This window comes from Molossus molossus, unplaced genomic scaffold, assembly GCF_014108415.1.
Source record: "Molossus molossus isolate mMolMol1 unplaced genomic scaffold, mMolMol1.p scaffold_m16_p_21, whole genome shotgun sequence".
Lineage (NCBI taxonomy): Eukaryota > Metazoa > Chordata > Mammalia > Chiroptera > Molossidae > Molossus > Molossus molossus.
Genome location: NW_023425357.1, coordinates 902,732 through 925,442, shown reverse-complemented (window position 1 = coordinate 925,442; position 22,711 = coordinate 902,732). Strand labels below are relative to the sequence as shown.

The 22,711-nt window shown below is 45.3% G+C and overlaps 1 protein-coding gene across 5 annotated transcripts; it reads left to right on the top strand.

Moving 5' to 3' along the window:
• Positions 1–7,704: 7,704 nt before the first annotated feature.
• On the top strand, positions 7,705–15,320 carry LOC118638555 (zinc finger protein 134-like). 5 transcript variants are annotated; one of them, XM_036274563.1, is made up of 3 exons: positions 7,705–8,135; positions 12,196–12,296; positions 13,574–15,320. In XM_036274563.1, exons 2-3 carry the CDS (start codon positions 12,257–12,259, stop codon positions 14,812–14,814), a joined length of 1,281 nt encoding a protein of 426 aa, XP_036130456.1. In that variant the 5' UTR covers positions 7,705–8,135; positions 12,196–12,256; the 3' UTR covers positions 14,815–15,320. The 5 variants fall into 5 exon arrangements, with proteins under 5 accessions (XP_036130456.1, XP_036130454.1, XP_036130457.1 ...); XM_036274561.1 differs by having other exon boundaries at positions 7,705–8,144; XM_036274564.1 differs by lacking the exon at positions 7,705–8,135 and adding an exon at positions 10,414–10,674.
• Positions 15,321–22,711: the final 7,391 nt, after the last annotated feature.

Below are 22,711 nucleotides of genomic sequence, written 5' to 3'. Positions count from 1 at the left end.
CCCTCCCTCCCTCCCACTCTGTCTGAACAAAAAATGGAAAAATATCTTTGGGTGAGAATAAAAAAAAAACAAGTAGAAAATGATGCATTTCCAGTTTAGCAATATATGGGGGTCAGCTCTGACAGAGTCTCTTTACTCAGTCTCCTCTGATTTTTGGACTTTATCTTTGCATTGCCCAATTTTAGCAAGAATCCTATTAAGTTGGTTTAGCCACAATTCTCTCCCCCTCAATATCTGATCAAATTCCTAACCCCTGTCTGACTGGTGTGGCTCAGTGGTTGAGCGTTGACCCATGCACCAGGAGGTTGCCGGTTTGATTCCTGGTCAGGACACATGGCCATGTTGTGGGTCCAATCCCCAGTGGGGGGCATGCAGGAGGCGGCCAATTGATGTTCTCTCATTGATGTTTCTATCTCGCTCTCTAAAGTCAATAAAGGGAAAAAAACGCTAATCCCTGTTATCTCCCAGGTAATAGCTGATCAACTTGGCCTGCCTTCAGCAAGAATCCTGTTATGTCAGTTTAGCAAGGATCCTTCCTTACCGGTGATGTTTCCTCTTAGTAATTTTTAATCCACTGACTCAACTATAAACCCTGAAGTGTTCATGCTTTACTTGGAATTGAGCCTAGTTGTTTGTGAAGGTTCCTTCTCCCCCATTCCAATAGTTTCTGATTAAAATCTGTTTTCACTGCTTTAATTACTGTTCAGCTCTGGTTTTCTTTAAACCAAATCTTTCTAGATCTTTAAAATTGTCACTTAAAAAGTTTGTTTTTCTTTATTGGTTTTTAGAGAGAAGAAGGGAGAGAGAGAGAGAAACATTGATGACAGAACATTGACTGGCTATCTCCTGCATGCCCCCCACTGGGGACTGGGCCCATAACCATAACATGTGCCCTGACCGGGAATCCAGTTGGTGATCTCTTGGTGCATGGGTCGACACTCAACCACTGAGCAACACTGGCCGGGCTAAAATTATCACTTTTGATGGAATAAAATGAATCTTTACAAAATTTTATCTGTCATTGGTACCTAGAGGAAACTTTTAGAGTTTCATTTTCATTTCACCTTTGTTTTCCATGTTTAAGTAATGATTTGAGCACTGCCTTTGTGTCTCAATGAATTGAGTGTCATCCCATGGACTGAGAGGTCTCAGTTCGATTCAGGTCAGAGCACATGCCCAGGTTTCGAGCTTGATCCCCAGTAGGGTGTGTGTAGGAGGCAACCAATCTAGAACATTTTATAAATAAATAATCATGCCCTGGCCGGTTTGGCTCAGCGGTTAGAGCGTCGGCCTGTGGTCCAGAGAGACCCGGGTTCGGTTCCCGCTAAGGGCACGTACCTTGGTTGCAGTTTGTCCCCGGCCCTGGTTGGTCATGCCGGTGGCAGCCACTCGATGTGTCCCTTTCACGTCGATGTTTCTCTCTTTCTCTCTCTTCCTCTCTCCCTCCCACTCCACCTGAACAGAAAATGGAAAAAATGTCCTCGGGTGAGGATAAAAATAAATAAATAAATAAATAAATAAATAAATAAATGAATAATCATTTGTTGTTGGTGGTGTTTTTTTTTTTGGTTAATCTTCACCAGCGAATATTTTCCCGTTGATTTTTAGATAGAGTGGAAGGAAGGGAGAGAGAGAGAGAGAGACATAATACTTGGTCATTAAAGATTTTATATGCTGTTAAATGTACAATTCTGCATTTTTATGATTTCTATTTAAGTAAAATTGTGTATAAAGAAGAATTTTGTTGCCCTGGACGGTTTGGGTCAGCGGTTAGAGTGTTGGCCTGCAGATCAGGGAGTCCCAGGTTTGATTCTGGCCAAGGGCACGTGCCTCAGTTGCGGTTCGTCCCTGGCCCTGGTTGGTGTCCTGAGGGTGGCAGCCAGTCGATGTACCTCTCACGTTGATGTTTCTTTCTCTGCTCCTCCCATTCTGTCTGAGGATTAAAATAAGTAAATAATTTTGTTATATATATATTTTTAATATTCTTTTATTTATTTTTTAGAGAGGATGGAGAGATAGAAACATCGATAAGAGGAAGAAACACACATCATTTGCCTCCTGCATGCCCCCTACTGGGGATTGAGCCTGAAACTGGGCATGTGCCCTGACCAGGAATCGAATGGGGACCTCTCAGTCCATGGAACTAATGCTCAATCCACTGAGCCACACCAGCTGGGCTATTTGTCATAGTTTTAACATTTTTTTTTTTTTTCCTCACCCGAGGACATTTTTCCATTTTTTGTACAGACAGAGTGGGAGGGAGAGAGGAAGAGAGAGTGAGAAACATCGATGTGAAAGGGACACATCGAGTGGCTGCCACCCGCACGACCAACCAGGGCCGGGGACAAAGTGCAACCAAGGTATATGCCCTTAGCGGGAACTGAACCCGGGTCTCTCCGGACCGCAGGTGGGCGCTCTAACCGCTGAACCAAACCGGCCAGGGCTATTTGTCATAGTTTTAAAGTGACTTGTAGCCCTGGCCAGTTTGCCTCAGTGGTTAGAGCGTCGGCCTGCGGTCCAGAGAGACCCGGGTTCGGTTCCCGCTAAGGGCATATACTTCAGTTGCACTTTGTCCCCGGCCCTGGTTGGGTTGTGTGGGTGGCAACCACTCGATGTGTCCCTTTCATGTCGATGTGTCTCTCTCCCTCCCTCCCACTCTATCTGAACAAAATATCGAAAAATGTCTTCGGGTGAGGATTAAATAAGTAAATAAATAAAGTGACTTGTATAATTGTTCAATGTATATAAATATAAAACGTATACCTACAGTACCTAAATATTTTTTTTTTTTTATCCTCACCCGAGGACACTTTTTCCATTTTTTGTTCAGATAGAGTGGGAGGGAGAGAGAGGAAGAGAGAGAGAGAGAAACATCGATGTGAAGGGACACATCGAGTGGCTGCCACCCGCACGACTGACCAGGGCCGGGGACAAACTGCAACCAAAGCACGCGCCCTTAGTGGGAACCGAACCCGGGTCTCTCTGTACCGCAGGCCGACGCTCTAACCGCTGAGCCAAACCGGCCAGGGCCAGTACCTAAATATTTTAATACAATATATTTAGGTAATATGGTTATGAATGAAAAATCACAATGAAATATATTTCTCACCTCTTATAAACGCAAGAGCAAAATTGCGTCTCAGAGATGTTTCTTCATTAGCCTATTGTCCTCTAATTGAAAATCTACATATTTTTCTTTTTGAACATATTTTTTCATCACTTGAAAAAATATATATATAGTCTCTCACTGGGGATCCAATCTACAACCTGGGCATGTGCCCTGACCAGGAATCGAACCATGACCAATCAGTGAATGGGTTGATGCTCAACCAAGCCACACAGGCTGGGATTTCTTGCTTGTCATCCTTGTATAGGGCCCATGCTAATCTTGATCATTCCAATATTAGTATACATGCTGCCAATGGAAGCACAAAGTCTACACATTTCCTCTAAGGAGTTTAATTTGTGTTAGTATTTTCATGGGCTCATAGTTTTACATAAGCACTCTGGCTCACCGCCTGCATTTCCCACAGAATACACACAAAGCTATAACCTAGGCTTTCCCCTAGCTCCTACTTCTGCCTTTTCAAAATCTGGTGTTTCTTCTATGCCTTTCATTTCTAGGGGTATTGTGAGCTATTAAACTTTTCTGTGTTGTCACCCAGTCATCTTTATAAATTAAGACCCTGGAACAAATCAGCCTCCTTTGCCTGTATTATTACATCTCACCCTCCTGCTTCTTGGTGCCTTCACCTTCTCTTTTCATTGTGTCTACCACATTCTAACATTCTATATAACTTTCTATTTTTTCCTGTCTCTTCCTCTGTCTTTCTTGAATACAGCATAAGTTCCTTGATAGCTGGGGTATTTATCTTGTTTTCAAATTTGTCCATTGCACTTAAGGTCCCAACACAGCTGTGTGCTGAGCTTCATTCTCATACATCAGTGTACCCAAGTCAAATTTCTGGCATTTTAACTCTTGCCACCTGTCACAGACATGTTCCCCAGAGCTATTCCTGCATATATGTGTGAATATACAATTATTAATAGCCCAGCTGGTGTGGCTCAGTGGTTGAGCATTGATCCATATACCAAGAAATCACCGGTTCAATTCCCAGTCAGGGCATATGCCCAGGTTGTGGGATTGATCCCCAGTGGCGGGGCGGGGGGGGGGGGGGGTCGTGCGGGGGGCAGCCAGTCAATGTTCTCCCTCATTGATGTCTATTTTCTCTCCCTCTCCTTTCCTCTCTCTAAAATCAATAAAGAAAAAAATATTAACTTTCAGTAACTTAATTCACAAGTGTTTGTTTCTCTTTTCCCCTCCTCCAGTCCTCCACTTTCTCTCTCTCTCTCTCTTTTTTTTGGCTTACCATAAATAATCTCAACTCCCAAGTCAGATACTCTCCCTGTTATTGCAAATGAAATGAAAATCACTTCCTAGAAAAGAAATGAGATCATGGTGTTCCAAATCTTTTTAATTTAAAAAAATTTACTGGTTTTAGAGAGAGCTGAAAGGAGAGAGAAAAACATCAATTTGTTGTTCCACTTAGGCATTCATTGGATGCTTTTTTTTCCCTTTTTTCTTTTCTTTTTTTTGCATTTATCTTCAGATAGGGAGGGAGAGAAGACGAGAGAGAGAGAAACATTGATGTGAGAGAGACTCATCGAGTGGTTGCCACCCACACAACCCCAACCAGGGCCGGGGACAAACTGCAACTGAGGTACATGCCCCTAGCAGGACATGAACCCGGGACACTCTGCTCCGCAGGCTGACACTCTAACCACTGAGCCAAACCGGCCAGGGCCATTGGCTGCTTCTTGCATGCCCTGACCAGGGGTTGAACCTGCAACTTTGGTATAAGGATGACATCAACCATCTGAGCTACCTGGCCAGGGCTTCTAAATCTTTATTTCCATGTCCAGATGTCACCTTTGTAAATATGCTTCCACTAGGACTATGTCAGGCACTGCCCTAGCACATAAGAACATTTATAATGGTTCTTTTCAGATAAGTGGTACATTCCTAAAAGGAAAGAAATATATTTCAGTTGTTGGGCTAAGAAATATCTTTTGGATTAAAGACTGTTGCTCCCTGGGTTGGACAGCATCAGTGACTAAACAGGCAGGAAAGGCGCCTTCCTTGACCTCCTTGGTCTTTCTTCCCATAACCCTGTCAGGAATCATTTCCGAGGAAAACACAGTGTCCAAATGATAATAAGTGGAGTCACTTTAAAATGGAGCTGAATCTGCCATGCCAAAGGCACTGCGTTGCGTGTCTTATACCTCAAACTTTTTGATGTTAAAACAGGGCAAAGAGACCTTTGGACAGGGCCTAACGCAACCTTGTGCCCTAAAGAACTGTTGGCAAAGATCACAAGAAAACAGTTATGACTACTGGACTGACAACTACTGGGCTGAAAATGTAAAACACTGTCTGGATTTAGCATTACTATGTCACATGTACACCAATAGTAATGCCTTTCTTCCTAATGTAATTGTTCCCCTTCCCTTTCTCATAAATACCCACTGCCTCTGTCTCCCAATCAGAACACTATTTCAGCTTCTGCCTGAATCAGTGCTTCCCAAGTAGATATTATTGATTTCAAGTGTTTGTAGTCTCACTTTGAAAGGCCTTTTGTTTTATTTATATATTTTGTAAGGTATAACTTTTTTGTTTTAATTGGTTTTAGAGAGGGAGGAACAGAGAGAGTCATAGATTGGTTGCCTCACTTGAATGCCCCAGTGGGTGATGGAACCCAAAACCTAGCTATGTTCTGTGACAAGAATTGGACCCACAGCCTTTTGATGTACAAAGCAATGCTCCAACCAACTGAACCACCAATCCAGAACCAAAAGCCCTCTTTTTTTAGGATAGCAAGAGGTAGTGAACTAGGCTACTTGACTTAAGCAAGCTCCGTTCTGACCAGTTGTTCCAGCACATACACACCCAGGCAGTTTCCAAAAAACCTGGGACTAAAACCCAGAAGAACCATAATGATAAGGGGATTAATGATGACTTTGGGAAACTCAGAGGAACCATAAAAAGAGAGATTAATGGTTGCCTTACCCTGATCTCTGTAATAGCTCCTCTTACCTCCTATTGTACCAGTTCCTCCCTTGCTCAGACCTCTATAACAGCTCCTCTTGTATCAGTTATTTCCTTAACAGCACCATAAGTGGCGCCAAGAGAATGTAACTTTAGGCTTTATAAACGAACTGCAAGAATGCTTGGGCTGCTGATTTGGGTGATGTCTACCCCTGCAGCCTGCCAGTGAATAAAGTATTCCTCTTATTTACAATTCAGCTGTGTGTTTCTGATTGTCTCACTGGCTGGTCATAACAGTAGCACTCCAGTTAGTCATTTGCTTCAGGGAGTCTCAACCTCATGACTTCTTCCACCCTACAGCCCTGTCTGGATACAATTCTCTTACCGCGGACCCAACTGAATCTCACAAAACTGACTTAAAAAACTTCCCACTAACCCTGGCCCGTATAACTCAGTGGTTAGAGGGTGGGCCCATGACCAAAGAGTTTCGGGTTCGATTCCAGTCACGGGCACGTACCTCAGGTTCAAACCCCGGCTCTGGTTGGGGTTGTGCGGGAGTCAGTCCATGTGTCTTTCTCATGTTGTTTCTCTCTCTCCCCCTCTGACTCTATCTGAAGTTAAATGGAAAAGTATCCTCAGGTGAGGATTTAAAAAAATTAAAAATAAACATCCCTCACCCTGGCTGGTTTGTCTCAGTGGTTGGAGCATCAGCATGTGGACCAGAGAGTCCCGAGTTTGGTTTCTGCTAGGGGCATATACCAAAAACACACACACAAAAAAACAAACAGCCCTGGCCGGTTTGGCTCAGCGGTTAGAGCGTCGGCCTGCGGTCCGGAGAGACCCGGGTTCGGTTCCCACTAAGGGCACGTACTTCGGTTGCAGTTTGTCCCCGACCCTGGTTGGTCGTGCGGTGGCAGCCACTCGATTTGTCCCTTTCACATCGATGTTTCTCTCTCTCTATCTCTTCCTCTCTCTCCCTCCCACTCTATCTGTACAAAAAATGGAAAAATGTCCTCAGGTGAGGATAAAACAAACAAACAAACAAACAAACAAAAAACTTTCCCTCTACACATACTTAAAAAACAAGAAAGTACCAATAGCTGGTTTGGCTCAGCAGTCAGAGCGTTGGCCTGTGATCCAGAGAGACCCGGGGTTCAGTTCCCGCTAAGGGCACGTTTGTCCCCGGCCCTGGCTGGGTCGTGTGGGTGGCAGCCACTGGAAGTGTACCCTTCACGTGGATGTTTTTCTCTCCCTCCCTCCCTCCCGCTCTATCTGAACAAAAAATGAAAAAAATGTCCTCAGATGAGGATAAAAAACAACAACAAGGAAGTAGAAGAGGCCCCAATGACATTTCACATAGGCTACCAATTTTGCTCTGTAGCTTTGGGTAACATCCGAGAACACGTCTCTAAGTACTCGTCCTTCCTTGGAGATTACCCCACAGAGCCTCGAAGGCTCCCGGCGGCGAGGCACCATTTCCCAGCGGCCTCTGGGGCACCAGCAGCTCTAGGTACCAGAGGTGTCAGTTCCCGCCCGCAGCTCTGGGCCGACTACACTACCCAGAAACTTCCGCGCCGCGCAGGACGTTTCCGCACGTGCGGACGACGCGTGGGCGGGACTTCCGGAGTCTTTCTCGCGGCGGACATCTTGTCGACGCTGCGAGCGCCCAGTGCGCCGGTTCGTGAGCTCCGGCTCGGCCCCGTGGTCACAGCAGCGGGCAGGCGCCCGTCCCCACTAAGAGGAGGCTCGGCGGCGGCAGCGTCCGCGAGGCCCCGCGTTCGGACCCGCGATCCTCACGGCCCCGCGCGGCCCGGACAGGGATGGCGACGGCCGCAGGGATGAGCCCGGCTTGGTAGTTGCTGTGCCGCGGCCCGACCCTCACCTCCGAATCTGGAAACCCCGGAGCGAGCTGTGGCTGCTGAAGTCACCCCAGCCCAGGCCCCTGGGCCGTTGTGGGTGGAGCCCCCATTTCCAGCTGCCAGGGTGACGAGTCGTGGGAGGAGCGACTGAGCCGCGAGCGGTGGGGAGACTCGGGGCCCAGAATCGGCGAGGAGCTGCCCGTGAGCACTGGTCATGGCGGAGTGACAGGGTGAGGCGGGTACGTGCACTGCGAGGACAGGCATCCTCGGGAGAACGGACCGGGCTGAGGTAGGGGTGACGAGGAGGCAACAGACCCCAGGAGTGTGGTGGTGGCGGTCGTCCCGGAGCAGGGGCAGGAGGGCCTGAGGGGTGGGTAAGTCATTACAAGCAGCGGGGTTTGCTGCTGGGTCAGATATGGCTGTGAGAGTAGGGAATGAAGGGCCCTCCGAAGTTTTCCTTAAAAGAAAACAAAAAAACAAAAAAAAGAACAAATTTGAAAAACGTATAGATTGGCTTTAGGGAGGGGAGAGAGAGGGACAGCGATATATCGATTTGTTGCTCCACTCATGTGTTCCTTGGTTGATTCTTTTTTTTTTTTTATTAAATTTTTTCCCTTTATTGATTTTAGAGAGGAAGTGAAAAGGAGAGAGAGATAGAAACATCAATGAGAGGGAACATAGATTGGCTGCCTCCTGCATGCCCCCCACGGGGGGTCGGGCCCACAATCTGGGCATGTGTCCTGTCTGGGAATCGAACCGGCAACCCCTCCATGTGTGGGTTGATGCTCAACCAGTGAGCCATACCAGCCGGACCCTTGTGTTGATTCTTGTGCATGTCCTGATGGGAGATCAGACCCTCAACCTCGTCGTATCCAGACAATGCTCTTAACTAACAACTACCTGGCCAGGGCCTCAAGTTTTTTTTTGTTGTTTGTTTTTCTGCTGAACATCTGAAAGAATGGAATTGTGTAAGTTGGAGCAAGGAGCACCTTTTAGGGCGATCAGGACTTAGATTTGGGACGTGGTAAGTCTGAGATGTTGCACAGTGGAGGTGTCACGTGGGCATGTGGATATGCAGGTTTACACTTCTGCAGAGAGAGCTCTGCGGGCACCCTCTGAGGGATGAGTACTCAGGTTAAACCCTGGAGATCAGATTTAGGGGAAGAATATTAAGGATGTTATTTTATATGGCTCCTGAGGTGAGAGATTGGAGGGCAGGGGAGAACCGGTGAATATCCTAGAGATTTCTTCCAGAAAGGAGGGGGGTCCTGGCATATGAAAGGGATCTGGCTGATAAAAGCAGGAGAGGACTGTAGGTTATTAGCAGCCTATAAGAAGGAGAGCAAGGCATGAGATGCTATAGATTTGACATTGTGTGGACTCATCATGCCACAGACTCTGGCTGTGGAGCAAAGGAAAAGTCAGCCAGGCCAGTGAAGCAGCCCTAGCCTAGTCCAAGGTCTATTACATTAGTTCCCCAATTCCTCGGGAGAGGAGGGATGATAAACATCTCTAATGAAGGGCCACTAGCAGGCTAACCTTTAGAAGAGTATATACCAGGTAAGCTGGTTTGGTGAAAGGACTAGTGTACATCTGGCAAGTATATATAAGCAGGCAGTTAAAAAAGAATACGTAGATAGGTTAAATCAGATTTATACCCATGCTTAGTAATTGATTGACACTCTTTTATTACAATGGAAACTCTGAAATAATCACATTTTCTTAAGAGATAAAAGTCAAACCTAGAATTTCAAAAATCGTATTGCTTTATTTGCACCAAAAACATTTGCAAAGTGTTAAGCTTGTGAACAGTAAAGCTAATTCAAAGGTTCTTGACCTGCCCTGGCTGGTTTGTCTCAGTGGTTAGAGCATCAGCCTGCAGACTGAAGGGTCTCGGGTTCGATTTCTGGTCAAGGGCACATACTTAGGTTGTGGGTTTGATCCCCAGCCCTGGTTGGGGTTGTGCAGGAGACACCCAATTGACATGTCTTTCTCACATCAGTGTTTCTCTTTCTCACTCCCTTCCACTAAGGGGGTTCTTGACCTATTCTAACATGCCTGATCTAAATAGCAGCTCTGTTAGGTGGGTACCATTATTATCACCGCTTTACAGATGGCGCTGAGACACAGATCTTTGTTCAAGGTCACACAGATGGTAGGAGGCAACACTAAAGTGAGTATGAGGTCAGACAACCTCAAATCATCTTCACCAAAGGACAGGGCTGAAGTTAGGGAAACAGTCAGTCCATGAGACACCACTGTGATAACCTACCACTCCCAGCTTCCTCTTCCTCCAAGTTGCTGTGGCAGTAAGACTACTTGTGATCCCTGCATAGTTCACTGAAGAGTATGCAGGTCTTCATTCAGCCCACCCCCACACCTAAATTTGGCAACCCAGTGTGGTGAATGGTGTCTCTGACTCTTAACCTACCTTCTGTCTGTCATTGAGTTTGGGGATCCCCGTGTCACCAAAGGTCTTGTGACCTGATTTCTGTTCTTGAATTATATGAAAGGTTTTTCATTTCCAGCAAGAAGTGGGATGAAGTTGAACAGTGTTCCAGGAACCAGCATTTGCAAATGCATCACTTGAGTTTGCACTGGGAGTGTTCTAGAAACCTCAGGTCTCTATTATGTCTGGTGTGATCAGAGAGCAAAGAATAGGATTCAACTTTGGAACAACAGCCTGTGAAACTGGACTTCTGTTCTGAGAGTGGTTGGAGCCATGGAAGGTTTGAAGCAGAGGAGGGAGTGATTTTTCTGATGTGAACGGTGAGAGAAAGAAGGGAGGAGTTAGAGATGACCTCATAGTTTTTGACCTGACAAAGTGTAAGGATAGAAAAATCCTCAGTTGATGCCCTGGCCAGTTTGGCTCAGTGGTTAGAGTGTCTCTTGGACTGAAGGGTTGAGGGTTCAATTCCTAGTCAAGGGCAGTACCTGGGTTGCAGGTTCAATCCCCAGCCCTGGTTGGAGTCATGCAGGAGGCATCCAAACTGTGTGTCTCACATCAGTGTTTCTCTCTCTCTCCCTCCTCCCTCTCTTCCACTCTGCCTAAAAATTAATGGAAAAATATCCTCAGGTGAGGATTAACAACAACAAAATTCTCAGTTGAGGGGGTGAAGTTGGTGGAAGTAATATCAACGATTTAGGTTTTGACCATATTGAATCTGTGATGTTCCAGACATGAGTGGAGTTGTCAGATGAACAGCTGGACACACAGGTTTTTAGTTCAGAAGAGGGATTCAAGTTGGAGACATCCAGAGGAAGAGCGGACATGAGATGAATGCTTGGGTGTAGTAGTAATAGAGATGAGATGAAAGGGAGGTCAGAGCTGATGCTTATTTCCTCTCTCTGCTTCCCAGGCTTTTCTGGTGATGTGTATATGGAGATGGAATATTAATTTATGTTCCGAGGGCTCTGGTACTGAGGGATTTAAGGAGAAAGTTCAAATTTGTGTATGAGAAGCATCATCTCTGAATCCAGGGAAGGGTTGGGCCCTGCATTCCAAGCCAAGACTATACAATGTCTGTCTGTCTGTCTGTCCAACTGCCTGTTCTAGGCTGGACAAAATGATTCATGGAAAATGAGGAAAGAGCAGGCATTGATCACACAAGGGCCAGGTATCCTGTCTGACTGGGGCAGCTGAGGGGGAGTCCCCTGGAGAGAGAGGCTGTCCTGTGCTTAGTTGTCTTCATGCAGGGTCATGTGACTTTTGAAGATGTTTGTTTTTCTCCTGAGAGGCTTCGAGACTACTTGATAAGGCTCAAAAACTCTCTGTGCTTTGCCATTATGGTCATCCTGGTCCCATGTGTTCCAGTTTTCTGGTCTGTGCTCTGCTCAAGAATTCCTTTTTCCCACAGAGGTTGCCATTTCCTTCTCATAGGTGGACCATGGGCACTGCTGTTTTTCCTTGTTACCTCACAAAGGACCTCAGGGCTCGGCTGTGTGTCCTGTCTCCTTCACTCCCTATGCTTTCCAGCCCCTGCTGCCTCAAACCCTTGCCAGGAAGGGTGTCAAGGTCAAGTGTTTTGTGGTCAGTCCAGTAGATACTACCCTGCTTGGCTTCTCCTGGGCTAGATTGCACTGTTCACATTCATGAGACCTCTGTGCTCCAGATTCTGCCCCATTCCTTTACTTGGGCCAACTTGGGTCATGAATTATAGTCATGGTCAACGCCTGGGGGACCCATTGCATTGTTCCTGCAAGACATTACTCTTATAGGTGGGCTGCCCTGTGTGTGTCAGTGCTCTCTCACTCACTGGCTCTCTTTCTTCTGTGAAATCTATCTTCCAGATCCTCTTTGGTTGCTGAATTGTAGCAGGGGAAAGAACTCAGAGTACCTGACTGAGAGGTCATGACTCTAGCCATGGCAGGAGGGGCTTGGACGGGCCCTGGTAAGTGAGAGTATGGGGAATGTGTGACTTCAGGGTTGGGTTCAAGTAATACCAGAAACTTGTCCTATGCCTCCTACTGTTTGGTACCCAGGCTATAGGCCATACCTTATTACTATTTTTCTTCCCTATTCTGGACACTTTGTACACTCGTCATTTCTATTCTGATCTCTGACCCAAGGTTGTCCATCCCTCTCACTGGTGTTCTCTACTGCTTCCTCTGCAGTGATCTCCCATATTGGATGATGCTAATGTATCAGAGACAAACACATATCCTTAAGTGTTTCTTCAGTACCAGTTATTAATTTTAAGTCAGTTTTTCCTGGGCCTGGACATACATTTCTGTGTAGCACTCACCTTTTACAACTGCCAAGGCCCTTTTAAAAGTAATTCTCAAGAGCCCTGGCCAGTTTGGCTCAGCAGTAGAACATCAGCCTGCGGACCAATGACTCATAGGTTCGATTCCAGCCAAGGTCATGTGTCCTGGTTGCAGGTTGTCCCCAGCCCTGGTTGGGGTTGTGCAGGAGGCAGCCAGTCGATGTGTCTCTCCCACATTGATGTCTGTCTGTCTGTCTGTCTGTCTGTCTGTCTCTCTCTCTCTCTCTGCCCCCACCCCTCTCTTTCTTCCACTCTATCTGAAGATAAATAGAAAAATATCCTCGGGTGAGGGTTAAATAAATAAATAAATAATTGGCCAAAAATGGTAATTTGTATCCTGGCCAGTTTTCCTCAGTGGTTAGAGTGTCAGCCTGCAGACCAGAGGGTCATGGGTTTGATTTCTGGTCAAAGGCATGTACTTTGTTTGTAGATTCAATCCCTGGCCCCAGTCAGGGTTGTGCAGGAGGCAACCATTTGATGTGTCTCTCTCATATTGGGGTGTGTGTGTGTGTGTGTGTGTGTGTGTGTGTGTGTGTCTTCTTTCCCCATTCCCACTGTATTTAAAAGTCAATGGAAAAATATCCTTTGGATTAAAAACATATTAATAGTAAATGAAATAAAATAAAAGTACTTTGCAAAGAGAAAGTTGGTGATCCTACCTATTTCTTCTCTGTAAGCTACAGCCCAGCCTTGTATTTTCTCCTTCCTGAGGCCTTTCCCATTCTGTGACTCTTAGAGCCTAGTAATACATAGCAGCTCTTTCTTTAACCTGAACCCAAGTGTTTAATCCTGCCAGCCACTTCATGGATTCAATCCTGGTTATGCTAAACACACTTTTGTGATGGTATTGCCCCCTCTCACCAAAATCAGCGTGCACTTCAACAGTGTTTTTCTGCTTTCAGGGTGTTGGCTTGGAGTGAAGGATGAAGAGGCCTCTTCTGAGCAGACCATATCTGTGGAAATGTCACATGTTCGTCCTTCCAGGGCAGGTTCATCTACCCAGATAGCCCACCCTTGTGACATATGTGGCCCCATCTTGAAAGATATTTTGCACCTGGATGACCATCAGGAAATACACCACAGACTGAAACCTTACACATGTGAGGCATGTGGGAAACAATTCTCATTCTGTGCAAACTTTTACCAGCACCAGAAGCAGTATAATGTAGAGAAACCCTTAAGGAGAGACAAAGGCAAGACCTCATTTGTGAAGAACTGCAGAGTTTGTGAAGAACCTCATCTGACAGAGAAGCCCTTTCCGTGTGAGGAGGAACAGAAGAACTTCCAGGCATGTTTGGACAGTCGCCAACAAAAGGCCACCCACAGCAAGAGGAAGACAAGGAGCACTGAAAGTAGGGAGACCTTTTACATTGGACAGATGCATTATAGTTGCAGCGAGTGTGGGAAAGCCTTCAACCGCAAAGACACACTTGTTCAGCATCAGAGAATCCACACTGGAGAAAAGCCTTATGACTGCAGTGAATGTGGGAAAGCTTTCAGCCGCAAAGCCACACTTGTTCAGCACCAGAGAATCCACACTGGAGAAAGGCCTTATGAATGCAGTGAATGTGGGAAGTCCTTTAGTCGCAAAGACAACCTAACACAGCACAAAAGAATTCACACTGGAGAAATGCCTTATAAGTGTGATGAATGTGGAAAATACTTTAGCCATCACTCCAATTTAATTGTACACCAGAGAGTTCACAATGGAGCAAGGCCTTATAAGTGCAGTGATTGTGGGAAAGTCTTCAGACACAAATCCACACTTGTTCAGCATGAGAGCATCCATACTGGAGAAAATCCTTATGTTTGCAGTGATTGTGGGAAATCCTTTGGCCACAAATACACTCTCATTAAACACCAGAGAATTCACACTGACACAAGGCCTTTTGAGTGCATTGAATGTGGGAAATTCTTTAGTCGAAGCTCTGACTTTATTGCACACCAGAGAGTTCACACAGGTGAAAGGCCTTTTGTGTGCAGCAAATGTGGGAAAGATTTCATAAGAACCTCCCACCTTGTTCGGCACCAAAAAGTTCACACAGGGGAAAGGCCATATGAGTGTAATGAATGTGGGAAAGCCTATAGCTTAAGCTCCCACCTCATTCGGCACCAGAAAGTTCACACTGCAGGAAGGCTTTAGGAGTGCTTTCAACACAGCAGGACCCATATGGAGAGCAGCCCTGATTTCCCTTTGAGAGGAAGATACCAATCAGATGTTGAACATGTATCAAAATGAACACTGGGGAGAAGCTCTCAGGGGCTGTAGTGCACTTTCACATCTGTTCAGGGCCCTTGCCAAATGTCTCAGTGTCAGTATCTGGCTGAAAATATCTCAACTAGACCATCTTAGTTACCCTAATATCCTCAGAGAAGGCAGAACTTTGTACTCTCCAACTCCTGAGGAAATTATAATATATCTGAGTTAAATTGGGGGAGGTAGGGACTCATTCCCTCCTCAGTGATTGGTAAAGATGTGGACATGACCCAACATTAGCTACCTGTTCTGGTAGCAGGAAAGCTTTCCTCATGGACATTGTTGGTCTTGTGATAGTTTTGTTTTTTAAAAATGATTTTTATTGATTTGAGAGAGAGAGAGAAACATCCATCAGCTGCTTCCTGCATGCCCCCCAACTGGGGATTGAACCCACAACCCAGGCATGTGCACTGATGGAAATTCAAACCTGCGACCTTTTGTTGCATGGGATGACTCACAACCAATGAACCATACCGGCCAGGGCCTCATGTAATAGTTTTCACAGATTTTTCCAGCCTTCCAAGTCACCTATCCTAGAGAACTACATGCCTTATGTTGCTCTGGTTTGTGTAATAATAAAGACTATAAATTAAACCACCTTTAAACTTGGAGGTTGTTTTTACTATCTGGAATGATTTGAAAACAGAACTCCCAAACTAAATAGGTGTAGAGTTTGTGGTGGCATCCAATTTTGCATGTCTCTGGTGGCATCCAATTTTGCATGCCTCAGATGGAATAGCAGATTGCCAGAGAACAGTTCTCAGTCCACCTTTGGTGTTAATTTCCAGTCCTGAGAAACACTTTTGTTGTTGTTGTTGTTTTTTAATTAAGAAATACAAAATTTAAAAAGAATGCATCAGAAATTTTATAAAGGCAAAGTAAAGCAGTTATAACAATAAAAATGAAAATCAATTATCCAAGTCCTAAAATTAGTGAACAAGGAAAAGAATAAGAAAATTGGTAACATTTTTTAAATGAATAAAAGAACAGTAGAATTAAGTATAAAATATAGTACTTTGGAAAAAAACAAAAACACTAAAAGGAGAAAGCCCATGGACACACAATAGAGTGGTGAAGGCCTGAGATGGAGCCAGGAACTGGGTGGTGGGAAGAAGAGAGGAGGAGGGCATCTATAATACTCTCAAGGATAAAAATTTTTTTTAAAGGAAGAAAGTACAAATATGTGTAATTAGAATTAACAATAGCTATCAACATAGAAGAATAGCATCTCAGGAATTTCTGCCCCATTCTTTTTTAAAAGAAGACTTTTTTACTCAAAATTAGGCTATTCACAATTTAGATCTATGAAGAAAACTGACATAAAGAACTTGAATACTAAGCTGCTTAGAGAATCATTAGCTAGAATATGAGGTTTATCAGAGGGTAGTGTTGCCTGCTCTTTTAACTTTGAAAGTACTTTTCTGTCAGCAGCCTCATCAGCATGATTCTGACTTGCTCTCAAGAGTGCCTTCTCTTTTGTAAAAGAAACCCTTGAGCCCCGGCTGGTTTGGCTCTGTGGTTCTCAACCTTCCTAGTGCTGCGACCCTTTATTACAGTTCCTCACGTTGTATGGGGGCGAATCTACATGTGGGTGGACCCGCCTGGAGACCGATAGAGGAGCGGTGTCTCAGTTCCTAAGACCATGGGAAATGTGTTTTCCCATGGTCTTAGGCAACCCCTGTGAAAGGGTCGTGACCCACAGATTGAGAACTGCTGGCATTAGAGCGTTGGCCCACAGACCAGAGAGTCCTGGGTTGAGTTCCCGCTAAGGGCATGTATCTCAGTTGCGGTTTGTCCCTGGCCCTGCTTGGGGTCGTGTGGGTGGCAGCCAGTTGACGTATCTCTCTCACATCGATGTTTCTCTATCTTCCTCCGTCTCTCCCTCCCTCTCTATGTGAAGATAAATATAAAAATGTCCTCGAGTGAGGATTAAAAAAAAAACCCAGTTGATTCTATTTGAAGTACACATAAAAGTTTCATTTTTGTTCAGTGCTCTTTATACTGTGATTTCTGAGGAACTGAAGCCCCAGAAAGTAAGCACAGCAAAAACTTGTTAAATGTTTGTTTTTCAAATACAAACAGATAGAGTGGGAAGGAGGGGGAGAGAGAGAGAAACATCAGTGTGAGGGAGACATTGATAGGTTACCTCCCACATGATCACAACCAGGACTGGGGATCAAACGTGTAATCCAGGTACATGCCCTTGATCAGGAATTGAATCCACAACCCTTTGGTCCACTGCTGAGGCAAACCAGCCAGGGCTGTTTCTTGATATTTTTTTAAATTAAATTTTTGTTTTTGTCTTTTTTTTTTTTTTTATCCTCACCCGAGGACATTTTTCCATTTTTTGTACGGATAGAGTGGGAGGGAGAGAGGGGAAGGGAGAGAGAGAGAGAGAAACATCGATGTGAAGGGACACATCGAGTGGCTGCCACCCGCACGACCAACCAGGGCCGGGGACAAACTGCAACCGAGGTACATGCCCTTAGCGGAAACCGAACCTAGGTCTCTCCGGACTGCAGGCCGACGCTCTAACCGCTGAGCCAAACTGGCCAGGGCTAAATTTTTGTTTTTGGTTAATCCTCACTCAAGGATACTTTTTCCATTGATTTTTGGAGAGTGGAAGGGAGAAAGAAAAACAGCTTGAGAGAGACAAACTGATTGGTTGCCTCCCACAGGCCTTAGCAGCAGGGGCAGGGATCAAACCCAAGACCTTTTGCTGTGTGGGCTGATGCTCTAACCACTTAATCACACTAGCTAGGTGATATCTCATTGTGGTTTTAATTTACATGAGCAAAGCTTTGTAGGTGAGAATTCAGGGCTTTGTGGGGCTGATTTTGTATTTCAGAATGATTTGAGGGCCCAGGCATTGCTTTGAGGAGGGTGTTGTTATAACAACCTACAATGTGTTTGGGAGCAGTATGGATTGAATGTCTTGTTACTAGCATATGTCCCATATTCCTCAACACTACTGGCTAAAAGCTGTTCCTTAGAACCAGAGAAGTGCCTTATGCCCTGAAGGCCAGAATCTGGTATACAAGTCACTGGCTGTAAAACCTGATGTCTCCAAGGAGACAAAATTGATACAGAAGCTTTGGGTGTGAATAATTGGGGTTGGAGAGACCACAGCAAAGGAGAATGGTTGTGACCTTTGTAAAAATATCTGTAAACATTCCAGTTTGTATGGCTGCATGAGATCTGGGTGTATGGGAATTCTTAGGATCTCCAGGGTTGTCATTCATATTACCAAGGTCAGCAGCACAGCAAGGAATGTAAAGTTTTCCTCAAGTCCTGTGCCTCCCTGGTCTCTTTACCTGATGCCTCTGCTGCATGAGCAGGAACCCTGAGACTGAGAGGTCAGAGAGATTGTGGTCCAAGGATACAGACTCTGTGACCAGCCAGAGTTCCTGGTAACTCACTGTGAAACAGCCTTCATTTCTAGCCAGTTTTTCTTGCTACTGAGGAAGATGTTCTGGTCACAAGGTATTTGGAGTGAGATGTCAGAGCTACTATATTGATGCTTAGTAGGAGTGAGGTACTAGACTTTTAGGTGGAATGATTTTTTTTAGTTGATTTGAGAGAATATGCATTCCTCGATTTGTTCTTGTGCACTGACTGGGAGTTAAACAGCAAACTTTTGGTGATCCGGATAACGCCCAACCAATTGAGTCATGTCAGCCAGGGCATTTAAAAAATATTAACCTGGTAAAAAATTGATACTGACTGGTACTTTTACATTGAACATTGTCTTTATTTATTTAAAATATGTTTTTATTGAAAAAAAATTTTTTTTAGAGGGAGAAGAAGGGAGAGAAACATTGATGTGAGAGAGAAACATTGATCAGCTGCCTCCTGCACATCCCTACTGGGAATTGAACCCAGAACTTGGGCATGTGCCCTGACCAATAATCAAACCTGGACTTCTCAATACATGGGATGATGCTTTATCCACTGAGCCACACTGGCCAGGCTGCTGCTGTTTTATTTTTTTGTTAATTTTTTTCCTTATTGATTTTACAGAGAGATATGTTAATCAGAGAGAGAACATCTACTGGCCGCCTCCTGCATGCCCCCCACTGGAGATTTGGCCCACGACCTGGGCATTTGCCCTGACCAGGAATTGAACTGAACCGGCAACCTCTTGGTACATGGGTTGATGCTCAACCACTGAACCACACTGGCCTTCCTGCTGCTGTTTTATTTTTTTTAAAACATCTTGCCTTTTTACTCTCTCTTTTTTTTTTTTTTATCCTCACCCGAGGGTATTTTTCCATTTTTTGTACAGACAGAGTGGGAGGAAGAGAGAGGAAGGGAGAGAGAGAGAGAAAAATCGACATGAAGGGACACAATCGAGTGGCTGCTACCCGCTCACTTACCAACCAGGGCGGGACAAACTGCAACCGAAGTACGTGCCCTTAGCGGGAACCGAACCCGGGTCTCTCCAGACCGCAGGCCGACGCTCTAACCGCTGAGCCAAACCGGCCAGGGCTGCTGTTTTATTTTTAAAACTTTGTAGAAGCTCGTAACTCAGAAGAGATTTAACAAAAATATTTACTACCTTAATTTACATGTATACTTTTGTTGTTAATTTTCACCTGAGGATATTTTTTCCATTTTATTATCTTATAGAAAAAATGGGAGGGAGGTAGAGAGAGAAACATCAATGTGAGCAAGACACGACTGCTTGCCTCCAGCACACCACCAACTGACCAGGGCCAGGGATCAAACCTGAAATCCAGGTACATGCTCTTGACCAGGAATTGAACCCAAGACCCTTTTGTGTGCTAGCTGATTCTCTAACCACTGAGAACACCTGCCAGGACTGTTTTTTTGTTTTGTTTTGTTTTAATTTTGTTCTTTATTGATTTTAGAGAGAGAGAGGAAGGGAGAGGTAGAAACATCAATGAGAGAGAACATTGATCAGTCGCCTCCTGCATGTCCCACACTGGGGATCAGGCCCATAACCTGGGCATGTGCCTCGAATAGGAATAGAACCAGTGACCTCTTGGTGCATGGGTCAACGTTCAACTACTGAGCCACACTGGCCGGGCACTGTAATTTATTTATTTTTTTATCCTCAAAATATCCTCATTTATTTATTTTGTTCAGACAGAGTGGGAGGGAGAGTGAGGAAGAAAGAGAGAAACATCAAAGCGAAAGGGACACAGCGAGTGGCTACCACCCACATGACCAACGAGGGCAGGGGAAAAACCGCAACCGAGGTACGCGCCTTTAGCAGGAACCAAACCTGGGTCTCTCTGGACTGCAGGCCGATGCTCTAATTGCTGAGCCAAACCAGCCAGGGCTATGTTTTTTAATACACAAATTTTAGTATATATAGATTTTGGGTTTTCAGGGTCAAATTATGGACCTTTGCTTTAATTTAGTACTTTAGTTATTATATATCTTACCTATATCTTATATATACATATATAACATATTGGTTATTTTAAATTTCTCCTGAATCCAGGGTGTTTGTGTGTGTGTGTACATTATCTTTTTTACATCAATAGTGACCTAGGATCAGTATGTTTTCTAAACTGGCCTTTGCTGGTTATGAAAAGAATTAAAGTTCTCTCTCCCGCTCTCTTTCTTTTTATATCCTTGCGCTTGTAGCTGCCTAAAGTCGTAGCCTTTTTCTTTTATTTATTTATAAAAATTTTTTTTCCTTTATTGATTTGAGAGAGAGAGGGAGGCAGGGAGGGGGAGAGAGAGGAGAGGGAGGGAGGGGGAGAGAGAGAGAGAGAGAGAACACGCCCTGGCCGGTTTAGCTCAGCGGTTACAGCGCCGGACTGTGGCCCAGAGAGACCCGGGTTTGGTTCCCGCCAAAGGCATGTACCTTGGGTGCAGTTTGCCCCCGGCCCTGATTGGGTAGTGCAGGTGGCAGTCACACCGGCCTGGATCCAGTCTGTTCTTTGATCCTGACCCGACCCAGTGAAGCAGGTGACGACACATGAGGGGCAGTCAGATGACGTTTGTTGGCTTCCGGGTTCAGGGCGCAGGTGTGGCTGAACGACGCTAGAGTGGTCGCCCACGTGGGTCTGAAGCTCTGGGAGCGGCTGCAATGACATCTTCATCCTCTGGGGGCATCTGAGCGTCCCTGGCGGTTGCTGTTTCCACCCGGAATCACCCGCGGAAGGACGAGCAGGTGCCTCACAGCGCAAGAGAGAAACGCGGGTTCCCAGGCCTCTTGCCTGTGTTCCGAGGCTTCCACGTACCAGCCTCCAAGTCCCATCACTTTGGGAGCAAAGCCTACGTTACCCAGAGGGCGATTCGTCACTTCTGGTTCTGAGTTGATTGGATCTCGGCTCGCAGAGCTCGGGTTGGATCCGGAACCACGGCAGCAGAAGGCGCTTTTCCTGAGAATCTTCTGAGGCACCGCTATCCCGCCCGGGGCTCCACCTCGGCTGAAGTGACAGCGCGCCCCCCAGGCGTCCCCGCCACGCTGCCCGGGCCCGGAGTGCGGACCTAGAGGCCTTCGTGGGTGACACATAGATGAAGGGGGTGGCTGAGGAGCTGCAGTATAAACACGTGCAGGGGCGGCTGAGCCGGGAGGATCCGGAAACCTGGGGTCCATCTTGTGTGCAGGAAATAAAAGTTCCTAACCCTAAAAATAAAAGGTCTTTCAACGTGAACTGCAACAAGCAGTTTTTTTGTTTTTAGGTAAAAAAAAAAAAAAACAGAATAGTTATTCTGGAAACATTGATTCAAGAAGCCCAAATAGTGTTCCAACTGGGAATCAGAAAATGAGTATGTAGGAAGAGGGAGGGGAACACTTTCGTCAAAGAAGGCAGGCATTTCTTTTTTCTTTTTAAATGTTTTTATTGCCTTGTGTCAGAGAGGGAAACCCCAGCATGTGTCCTGATCCTTAATTGAACATGGACCTCAATCCATTGAGCAACACCAGTAGGGTAAGGAAGGCATTGGGTGCAGGTGATATGAGAAAGGGATGTTATCTCTGAATAGTATTTATCTTTTAATTACTCTTCACCTGAGAATATGTTTTCTTAATTCATTTTTTAGAGAGAGGAAGGGACAAATATGGATTGGTTGCCTCCCATACACACCCTGTTAAGACAATCAAACCAGAAACCTGGGTATGCCCGGATAGGATTCAAATACCCTACTTTTCTGTGTATGGGACAATGCCCCAAACAACTGCCTCACACCAGCCTGGGCTCCCCTGCCCTTTTAACTTTGTCCTTCTAACCATGCCAGGAACCAGCCTCAATATGCTTTATTACATGCCTTTTATACCTCACAGCAAAAGTTTAGTGATGTAAGAAAACAGGATCTTGATATAATGTCCAGGGCTACAACAATGCTGTATAGAATTCATTTGCCTTGCGGATAACAGGAGCACCCAGAACACCCAGGAACACCCAGTATGTACATTGGGTCACACTTAGCCCCGAGCTGCACAAACACAATACAGGCGTTGTTCCTTGAGATTATGGGGGAGGTCGAGTCTCTGACTTAAGACCTCCAGGCTCTGTGTATTCTGTCAGACACGTAACCGGCTCCTAACATAAAATTACTCTTAACAGGTCATATTCTACCCTTTGTAATGGCTATTTTCAAATACATCTAAAAATGGAAAAGACTATTAATGTCATCATTTATCATTTCATACTATCCTTTATTTTATTTATCTGTTTATTTATTGGTATGTGCCCCTAGTGGGAACCGAACCCAGGACTCTCTCTCTGGTCCACAGGCCGACGCTCCAACAGCTGAGCCAAACCGGCCAGGGTTATATACTATTCTTGTTTGACCTATCCCC